Source organism: Fonticula alba (assembly GCF_000388065.1).
Source record: "Fonticula alba strain ATCC 38817 unplaced genomic scaffold supercont2.5, whole genome shotgun sequence".
NCBI lineage: Eukaryota > Rotosphaerida > Fonticulaceae > Fonticula > Fonticula alba.
In genome coordinates, this window is record NW_009242975.1 from 1,919,670 (window position 1) to 1,929,379 (window position 9,710).

The 9,710-nt window shown below is 67.3% G+C and overlaps 3 protein-coding genes across 3 annotated transcripts in view; 1 reads left to right on the forward strand and 2 right to left on the reverse strand.

The window, feature by feature from the left end:
• Positions 1 to 2,943, reverse strand: part of H696_03583 (hypothetical protein) — a gene marked incomplete at both ends in the record, with an annotated part of 6,987 nt that extends 4,044 nt beyond the window's left edge. Inside the window, 5 exons of the mRNA XM_009497453.1 lie at positions 92 to 465; positions 657 to 1,443; positions 1,600 to 2,173; positions 2,283 to 2,400; positions 2,549 to 2,943. Coding sequence (XP_009495728.1) covers positions 92 to 465; positions 657 to 1,443; positions 1,600 to 2,173; positions 2,283 to 2,400; positions 2,549 to 2,943 — 2,248 coding nt within the window. The remainder of the gene's footprint in view (positions 1 to 91; positions 466 to 656; positions 1,444 to 1,599; positions 2,174 to 2,282; positions 2,401 to 2,548) is intronic.
• Positions 2,944 to 3,913: 970 nt separating this feature from the next.
• On the forward strand, positions 3,914 to 5,535 carry H696_03584 (RNA polymerase Rpb3/Rpb11 dimerization domain-containing protein). The gene is made up of 2 exons (XM_009497454.1): positions 3,914 to 4,179; positions 4,333 to 5,535. The coding sequence occupies exons 1-2, from the start codon at positions 3,947 to 3,949 to the stop codon at positions 5,327 to 5,329; spliced, it is 1,230 nt and encodes a 409-aa protein (XP_009495729.1). The 5' UTR covers positions 3,914 to 3,946; the 3' UTR covers positions 5,330 to 5,535.
• Positions 5,536 to 6,242: 707 nt separating this feature from the next.
• H696_03585 (hypothetical protein) lies at positions 6,243 to 7,888 on the reverse strand. Its single transcript, XM_009497455.1, has 3 exons — positions 7,707 to 7,888; positions 7,171 to 7,467; positions 6,243 to 6,919 (listed from the first exon to the last, which is right to left on the reverse strand). Exons 2-3 carry the CDS (start codon positions 7,465 to 7,467, stop codon positions 6,893 to 6,895), a joined length of 324 nt encoding a protein of 107 aa, XP_009495730.1. The 5' UTR covers positions 7,707 to 7,888; the 3' UTR covers positions 6,243 to 6,892.
• Positions 7,889 to 9,710: the final 1,822 nt, after the last annotated feature.

The window sequence follows — 9,710 nt, forward strand, 5'->3', positions numbered from 1 at the left end:
GGGGAGGGAGGGAGAAAGATGAAGATGGCAGGTAGTGCCGGGAGGCGGAACACCGCCCGTGAGCGGAAGTTAGAGAGCGCAGGAAACGCACGCGGCCGATGCCGGGAAGTCATGCCGGCCAGATGCGCATGCAGCATATCCCGACGCTCCGAGTCACCGAGGACCGTCGTCCCAGCGCAGTGCTGCCGGTACCGGCTATCTCGCAAGAGGCGGGCCAGATCCGGGTGCAGCCCCGGTGTAGTCCCATCGGATTGCTGGGCGGTCGCCTCCGCTCGGGCCAGCAAATCGCGCTCGGAGGTCCACTCGATGTCCTCCCCGCCACGGATGTAGTCCACTAGCAGGGCACGGAAGGTATCCACTGCCAGGCGCCGAGTGGCACTCTCAAGCGAGGCACCCACAGCACGGTCCTGGCGAGCGCGCGAGACCTCCACCGTCCGGGCACGCTTGGCCAGCGCCTGGGCCTCGCTGTGGAACAACCAGACGCACAAACAGCCGGGGGAAAAAAACGCGTCAGTGAAGCCTGGGTGAAGGAAGAACAAGAGGGGGTGGAAGAGGGCGAGATATGGATGGATACATAGGGAGAGGGGGGAAAAAAGAGAGAAGGAAAAAGAGAAAGTGGTTCCACCCAGGACCATGCAGGCAGCTAAAGAACGCACAGGTGCTCGCGCTGCCTGCGCCTCTCCTCGCGCTGGCGTTGCTCCACCGCCTCGGTGGCCGATTCCGCTGCCCGGACTCGCGACGTCGGGTCAGCCATGAATAGGTCGTACAGCCGGGCAGCCGGCGCAGGCGCCCCGCCCGAGACCAGGGCCGCCTCTTCGGCCGGATCCAAGTCGGCATGCGTATCCAGCAGGCGACCGAAGCGTGCATCCGCCTCCAGGCGCCGACGCGCGCGTGGCCAGGAAATCGGCTCCATCTCGCCACTGGGCGCCGGCTCAAACAAGTGTGCCAGATGCTCATGCAACAGGTCCAGGAAGCCGCCCTCGGCATCGTGGAAACGCTGCTCGCGCGCGCTCGGCCGCCGGCCGCCCAGACGCAAGAGGGTGTGGCTCGGGTCCCGGGCCGGCCGACTGGAGGAAGTGGGCCGCCCGGCGGCCGAACCAGCCACGCCCGAGGCGGATCCCCGGCTCGGGGCCATCACCGGCAAGCCCATCTTCCGGCGGGCTTCATTTTGGAAATCCTCAAACAGGCGCTCGGCCACATCACGCTCACCGAAGCGCGGGTCGCCAGATGCCCAGCGCGAAAAATCCCGGAAGGAGGTCAACCCGGCCGTGACTCGACCAGCGGCCTCATGCTCCCGGATCAGCGCCTGGAATTCCCGTTCCTCATCGAGAGTGGGACCCGGACGAGGGGGGGCCGCCGCGACCGCCGGCGTACCGCCCGACCGGCTGACCTCGCGACAGTACTGATCGAAGGCCTTCTTCTTCTCCTTCAGCGAAGGGACAGCTGTGCAGCAGTGGGATAGTCGGGGAGGAGGAGGGGGGGGGGGGAGGGGGGACAAAGGAAAGCGTCATGTGGGCGCCGGCGTCAGAATGGCCACTCGGTGGGCGATCCAGCAGAAGTGGCGACCAGGGGGACAAGCGAAGGAAAGAGGGCACGCACTGTGATACCGCGGATCGGCCATCAAGTGGGGGATCTCCATGGCCCAATCGGCGAAGGGGGACACCCCCCGATCGCGGAGCATCTCCTTGAAGGCCACATACCGATCGGCCGGGTGAGGTGCCCGCGGCCGGCTGACGGGGCCCCCGGGCGCGTGTCCCATGCCAAAGGCGCCGGCCATGGACTGGGGCTGGGCCACCTCGGCCGCCCCCGGGCCTGATGCTGCCACCGCCGCCGCCTGGGCCGCCTCGGCCTCCTCCCAGTCGTCGCGGAAGTCGGCCTCGGCCTCCAGCTCAGCCAGCATGGCTGCCTCATCGAAGTCATCCTCGACAGAGGCATCCTCAAGATCGCCGGCAGCCTGACTCGGGGCATCGGGCTCTTCAATGGGGGAGTCTCGGGCCTCTTGAACCTCGGCGCCAGTGACGCCAGGCTCCTGGGCCGCAGCAGCTTCTTGGCGGTCGGGGGCATCCTCCGCATCGCCGCCATTGGTGCCAGTAGCTGCGTCCTTGTCATCGGCGCTGGCCTTGGTCGTGGCATCTGACAGCCCGCCGCTCTTCTCAATATCATACGCGATGACCTGGGGGGGGGGGGGGGGGCGAGTGGGGCCAAAGGTCAGGACAGATGGCTGTACCACACCCATCCGCATAGGTGGGCAGGGCTGGCGGAGAGGGGGAAATGACACGCACCGCGTCGCGGATCTCGGCCGGGACACTCCAGTGGGACTGTTTGGTCGGCACATGGAAGAAGTACCGACGCCCATGGCTGGTGTTGACAATGCGCCACTCGGTGCCGCTCAGATTATGCCTGTGTCATGCGCGCGAGAGGGCGATCGGGGGAGGGGCGCGCGGGACGGCGGCGCGGCGAACAGGGGGAGGAGGGTGGAGCCGGGGCGACACGGTCAGCGTCCAGGTCATTGTGTGGCGGGAGCCCAACCAAGGAGGGTGGCACGGACTGGGAGATCGGCCTTTCGGGCTTGGAGGTATCGATAGTGGCAGCGGCCCCGGGAGCGGCGGCCGGCCGGTTGCCAGCACCCGGCCGGGTGCCACCCCCCGGCCGCGGGGTCGCCTCCGCCCTGGGGCGCACGGACACAGGCCCCGCACCCGGGCCAGGACCATACATGTGCCCGTGGGGCGGGTGCTGCGGGTAGCCGAATTGCGGGTGCGGGTAGCCGAACTGCGGGTGCTGCTGCGGATAGTGCTGCGGATAGTGCTGGTAGGGGCCGCCGTAGCCTGGGGCAGCTCCCATCGGCATGAAGTGGCCGGGGTGAGGCTGACCTGCGGCCGGATAGAACGCGCCCCCGGGGGGGGCATAGTAGCCAGGATACGCCGGGCCGGGGCCTGGCGCCATGCCGTGCTGTGGATGCATCGGTGGGGGAGCCTGGCCTGGCGCGCCGCCAGGTGGCGGGCGTGGAGGAGGGTGGGACATGCGCGCGTGCGTTGAAATCGGCGAAAGGGTGGCGGGAGACAGAGGCAATGGAGATAGGTGAGGGAGAGGAGTAAGAGGAAGGGCGGAGGGAGGGAGAGAGAGAGAGGGAGGGGGGAAGAAGAGACAGGCCGAGCAAGTCCCGCGGAAGGTGCGTGTCTGACGAAAGGGGGCTGCGCAAACCGGCCTAGGGGATCCCAAAAAAGATGCCCGCCCTGCCTCCTGCCCTCCCCTCCTTTCCCACACACACACACACACACATCGGCCTCCGCTCGGGAGAGGAGTCGAAGGAGTCTTTCCGGGAGCAAGCGGCGATACTTCTGGTGGCCATTAAAAAATGGGCGATTAGACCGACGCGCCCTCTGCGCGGGGGGGGGGGGGGGCGAGGAGGGGCCTGGCAGGGAGGGAATTGCGCGCGCGGCCCCAGCATCGTTGGCACAACAGGGTGGCGGGAAAGCAACCCCGCCCGTCGAACCGGTATTCGTTGGCTCCTCAAAGTGCCGCCGAATGGGCCTGGATGCCCGTCCATGTGACAGAGCCAACGCCGCTCCTCGTTACAGTTTCAGCCATAATCCTCGCCCCCTGTGCATGCGTACGTGCGCACCAAGTACGCACATCCCCGGCGAGTGCCGGCAAGGGCCGGGCACAACCTGGGCCTCTCGGCCCTCCCTTTTTCCGGAGCCCTAGCGACCGCCCGGAGCCGGCCGCGGCTCTGTGCGCGTTACAAGCCCCCATCAGCCCCCCCCCTCCGCCCTCCCCCACTCCTCCCCCTCCTCACCCCTTTCCCTCCCCCTCCCCCCCGTCCTGCGCCCCCACCTCGCGCACCGGTCAGCCCTTTGGGTAGAAAGAGCGCCAACACCCATTCACCTCTGAAGAGACCCGCGCACACACGCACACATACATACATACATACACACGCACACCAACCATGGGAGACTATTACTACTCGCACGGTGCCGACCCGTCGATGATGGGCGCAGTTGGTGGCATGTACGGCGCGACCATGGCCGGGGCCCACGGCGGCATGATGCATCCCGCCATGCCCGTGGCCGCCAACATCGAGCACCCGCCTCTTCCGCCTGGCGCTAAGCTCCCGTCCATCAAGATCGTGGACTTGGATCGGGACTCCATCTCCTTCGTGGTTACCGACTGCGACCTGAGGTGCGCCCCGGGTCTCCCTGCGCCCACTGTCTCCCCTGTCCCATCCAACCTCTTCGCTCCCCGCCCCTCTTTCTTCGCACACCCCCCCTCCCCCCTCCCCCTCCTCTCCTGCCCCCTCCCCTCACACGCAGCCGCAACAAACACGACAAACAGCCTCGCCAATGCCATGCGACGCATCCTTCTCAGTGAGATCCCCACCATCGCCATTGAGCACGTCTTCATCAAGGAAAACACCTCGACGCTGGTGGATGAGTTCGTTGCGCACCGGCTTGGTCTCTTGCCCATCCGGGCGCCGCTGGCCATGATCGAGCAGTTCCAATTTTCCTGGGACTGCCCATGTGACACGAGCTACTGCCAGAACTGCGCGGTGGTCTTCCAGCTGGACATGAAGCACGACGGGACCAATGGCAATGTCCGGAACTTCAAGATCTCCCCCCTGGATGGCACGGCCACCAATGACCTGCTGGTCACCTCGGCCGACCTGCACCTGGCGGTGCCGACCGATCGAGTGCTGGCCCTGAGCTCCGGGTCGCGGAGCTTCGCCGAAGACCGCCAGGCGGACGCCTCGGCCGCGGTGCTGAGCTCGGGCGGTGCGCCGGCCGCCGTGGCCGCGGCCGCCGATGCCGCAGCCGCCCTCGATACCAAGGGCATCTCGGAGTTCAGCCGGGCCCGGCCACTCATCGGGGATGTGATCATCTGCCGGCTGGGCGCGCATCAGGCGCTGAATGTCATCTGCCATGCGCGCAAGGGCATCGCCAAGCAGCATGCCAAGTGGTCGCCGGTCACGGCGGTGGCCTTCGGCTATGACCCGAACAACCTCCTCCGGCATACGACCCTCTGGTATGAGCGTGACCCGGTGGCCGAGTGGCCGCGGACCGAGGTGCACGCGGCGGCTCGCGCGGCCGCCGGCGAGGCCGATCTGGACCCGGGGCTGGTGGCGGCCGGCGCTGCCGGCGCGGCGGCCGGCCCCGGCGCCGCGGGCCAGCACTCGTACGACCCCAATGCCGAGCCGGACACCTTCTACTTCCGGGTAGAGTCTTCCGGTGTCATGCGTCCGGAGGAGATCGTCCAGTCGATGATCCGCGTGCTGCGCAAGAAGCTGCAGGTGGTCCATGATGAGACCCTTCCGATTGCCAACGCCAGCGCCTGAGTGAAGCAGACGGGCGAGACGACGCACGACCGCCGGTGCACACGAACACATACACACACACACACACATTGCACACATTGCGCACCCTCCGGTCACCTTCTCTCCTCCCTGGGAAGCCTGCCCACAAGTGCCCGCCTCTCCCTGGCACGGGGGCATACAACATGCTTGGACACCCACCGCGGAATTAGACATGCACATATCTCCGAGTTTGAGGCGAGGGGCGGTGGCGGAGTGAGAGGGGGATCTGTGTGTGGCGGTGCGCGGCTGCCACCTCCGCGGTGATGCTAAATGGTGGCGTTCGAGTCCATGGAGGGCGGGGGCACGGGGGGGGGGGCGGGGGCGGCGGCCAGGGACGAGTCCACAGGCGAGGGGCTGTGGCCCCACAAACCAAGGAGGCGAGGCACCAAGGCGGATGTCTCCATCCGGCGGGACCGAGAGGCATGCGCCACGGGCCAACGCCCGAGGGGGCGACGGCCGGCGGACGGCCGTGAAAAGGGGCACGAAATCGCCATATTAACTCAGAACACCCTATCTCCATTTCCCCGGTGTTCTGAAGGTTGCAGCTGAGGCTGGACATCACGCAGACGGGCCAGACATTTGCTGGTTGGCTCGCGCGCTCCACTGCCCCAAGGTCGGCCCCGCGTTCTCCCCGAGACGGGCGGGCGGGCAGGAGGGGGCGGGCGGGATGCCCGCCAGGTGCTCACCCAAATTGTTCTCCAAACCCCTTCTCGTGCGGGCCGTGTCGATGCCGTGCCCTGTGTGCGTTCCACACGCATCCTGCGCGCCCCGCCCGTTGGTTCCCCCTGCCTCACGCGGCGTTTCACCAGCCACACTGTGCGCGGCTGGCCCCGAGCGGCCCGCGCGCGCGCGCAAGCGTAGGCAGGAGGAAAGAACCAAGTTGCGCGATGGGCTCCGCCCTTCCTCCGGTCCTCCTGCCGCCTTCGCCCTGGGGAGGGGCAGACAGGCAGAGAGGCGCAGAGGACACCCCGGGGAAATACACACACAAACAAGGCCGAGAGAAGAGAGGATGCCCCCTTCTCCTCCTCCTTTCCCCCTCCCCCCACCGGGCTGTCACTGGTGTTGCGGCATTCACAAGGAAAAAGCACACACCGCGCACACACGACACGCGGGTCCGTGGAGAAGACATGCTGCTCCTGCTCTCCTCTCTGCCGCCGCGGGGAGGAGGAGAGGGAGGCAGGACACGCGCGCGCGACCCCCCCACCCCACCCCCGGCACGCATGCCGGACCAAGCAAGACGACGCCTGCACACGCGCGCTTCGAAGGGAGACTATATTGGATGCGCCGGTTTATAATGTTGGCGAGAACATGAAATTGTGAATATGATAAACGCCACAGCACACTACTGACACGCGCGCACTCCCGCGCACACACGCTCAGAGGCAGTCGGCCGCATGCGAGAGGCGACGGACGGCCCTGGCAGCAAGGAGGAGGGAGGGGGACAGTGGCGGCAGAACGAGGGCGGTGACAGCAAAGCCACCGGCCACGGAGGCGCGACCATGTGCGAATCCAAGGCTATCCAAGGGCAGAGGCAACTTGGAGCGCTTAGTCGAAGAGACCGAAGCCCATATCCTGTTGTATCGCACGGCGACGCGGGGAGGGTGAGAGAGAGAGGGAGAGGGAGAAAGGAGCCAGGGAGGGGGAGCAGGCAGGGGAGAGGGCGGCAAAAGAGGGGGATCAAGAGAGGGAGGGGGACGGGGGGTCAGCACGCGGGAGGGGAGAGGGAGAAGGAGGCGGCGGCGTTGCAAGCATGGCAGAGGCGCATGCATGTGCGGCGACGCGCGGAGGAAAAGAGCGGGGCTGGCTGCTATGCGCAGGCGTACCTCATCGGACTCGTCGGACTCCTCCTTCTTCTCCTCCTTCTTCTCGGCGGCGGCGGCGGGGGCGGCAGCGGAACCGGAAGAAGCGACAGCAGCGCCACCGGTGGGGACGGAAGCGAGCTTGGAGGAGCCCTCGGCGATGACGGCGTTGATGTCCTTGCCGGAAAGCTCGGCAATGACCTTCTCAACGACGGCGGCCTCGGCCTCAGCACCAACGGAGGCGAGGACCTTGTTGATGGTGTCGGCGGTGGGGGTCTCACCAGAGAGGGCAGCAAGGAGATAAGCGGCAATGACCTTCATCTGTGTGCGCGGCACGGACACACGGGCGCAGACGCGTGGGCGAGGAGGGGGGAGGGGGCACAACAGGGGGGGGAGGAGATTGCGTTAGGGGGGAGAGGAAAATCGGATGCACCGTGCATCGGCCATGTGCCCGAGGGAGGCGTGGTCGCAGCAGTGCGCGCGCGCGCGAGCGAGCGAGAGAGAGAGAGAGAGAGAGAGAGAGAGAGAGAGAGGGGCATAGGGGAGGAGGGGGGACGCACTGTGGTTGTATGTACGTTACGGATAGATCGCTAATGCGAATTTAAACGACAAGCGTACAAAAACGATCTGCTTATTGGAAAAAATAAGCAAAATCCTGGGGACGCTGGCCTGGGAGGCGGCGGCCGGGCGCCCCCGGAAAAACCTCCCACCGAGAGGGCCACACACCCAGGGCCGGCACGGGGGGCAGGGGGGGGGGGGGACACACACGCACCACTCCCTCCTCCGAGACCCGGGTCGTCCTCTGTGGCCGGCTGGCGCGCTGGGGGAAGCCAGAGGACACGCACGTTCCCGCCCCCGCCCCCGCCCCTGGGCAGGATGCCTGGCCCCGAAAACACCACGCAGTAGGCCCAGCCCCGCATTGCCCCGGGATCGCCCAACTGCCAGGGGACGCAGGCCAGGCAACCGCCGCGTCCGTCCCCGCACCGGGCGCGGCCACCCCCCTCCCCCGACGGAGGTCGGTCGACTGGTCAGCCGAGCCGCCGGGAGGGGGGAGGAAACGGGCCACGACCCACGCCCTCTGATGTTGCCCGCGGCGGGCATTCGACATTTCCCCGTCCAGGTGGAAGGGAGCATGATTATGTGTGCCCTATGCCCCTCCTTGCGTCGGCCAACGTTAGTGCCCACTGGTGGGCGGTGGAAAGCGTCCCGGAACTAGCCATCCTGGCCTTGCGCGTGCATATGCGCGCATACTCGCACTGGACGAGGGATATATAGCTTGGAATATAAAGTCCCAGCATAAGATGGTGCTTTGTCGAGGAACGGCACACACGCGTGAGGAAGTCCCCCCCCCCCCCCCCCCCCCACCAGGTTTGATCTGGAGTGGTGGTCTTGCCTGCCGCTGTATGCCTCCATCTGGTGGGAGGGGGGTGAGCAGCAGGGCCGCCCCACCAGCCCAGAGGCCTCTTCTCCCTCGTACGCCGGTGTCCCCCCCCTCCTTCCGCCCGTTCGCGAGCCTCCGCCAGGCCCAGGGTTTCCCATTGCGCCAGGCGGTGGCATGTCGGACCGTCGCGACCATTGGCACAAAGCCCTCACGCGACGAATTTCGCGTGCACGACGCCAGATGTCGGGAATCACGCGACATAGGGTATAGTCGCACGCCCGTTCGGCACCCTACTTCGTGTTCGCGGGGTGTGGATTTCAGTATGTATGCCTGGTGGTTCGGCCGCTCAGGGGCACTTCTGGAAAATGGCACAGTCACACCCATCCAACCGCCACTCGGCGGGGAAGTTGTGCGAGTGGGCCGTTTTTTTGTCCCCCTATCGCCATCCCCGGCTCGCCAGCATAAAACCCATGCCCAGGGTTTATCATCTCCCTCGGGTCTCCCTCCCAGGCGCGCTAGGGCCCCAAAGTCCATGGAGACCTAATTCCCTGAGGCGGAGGTTGTCGAGGGCTGGGCCCGGCGTGGGGGGGCGGGGCGATTAGGCCCTGCCTGGTGCTTCGCGAGTTGCATGGGCGTCTCCTTCCCAGCCCCGACGGGGTTTCCCTGAATGCGTGGGCCCCCGGGCGGCGTGGCGTGGCTCTGTGAGGCGGTCTTGTCGCCGGCGCGCCGGCCCGCCGGCCCGCACCTCGTGCGGCGCCCAGCTCAGGGGACGCACCCTGCCCTTGGGGCTGCCTTCTGAAGGCTGCGCGTGGCCTCTCGCGTCGCGCCAAGGACCAGGGTCGCTCGCCGCCCCTTGTGGCCGGGCGGACTGGCCGGAGGGGGGGGGGGGAGGAGACATTGGTGGTTCGTGCCCCACATCCGGGGGAGGACGGCACGGAGGGGGGGGGGGGGGGGACACCGGGCTCTGTGGAAGCCGGGCACACGCGGCTCTGCCCGCTTTCATCCAACCAGGGAAGGGTGTTTTTGTCCCGCGAGGGGGGGGGGGGCGGCGGCCTCGTGTGGCCAGTCCCGGCGCACAGCCCTTGTTGGGCGACGAGGGGGGGGGGGGGCGATGATGGGGTGGTCCCCCTTCGTTGCCGATGTAGCCCGGCCCAGGGGGCCTCTCGGCGCCCTGCCCCCCCCC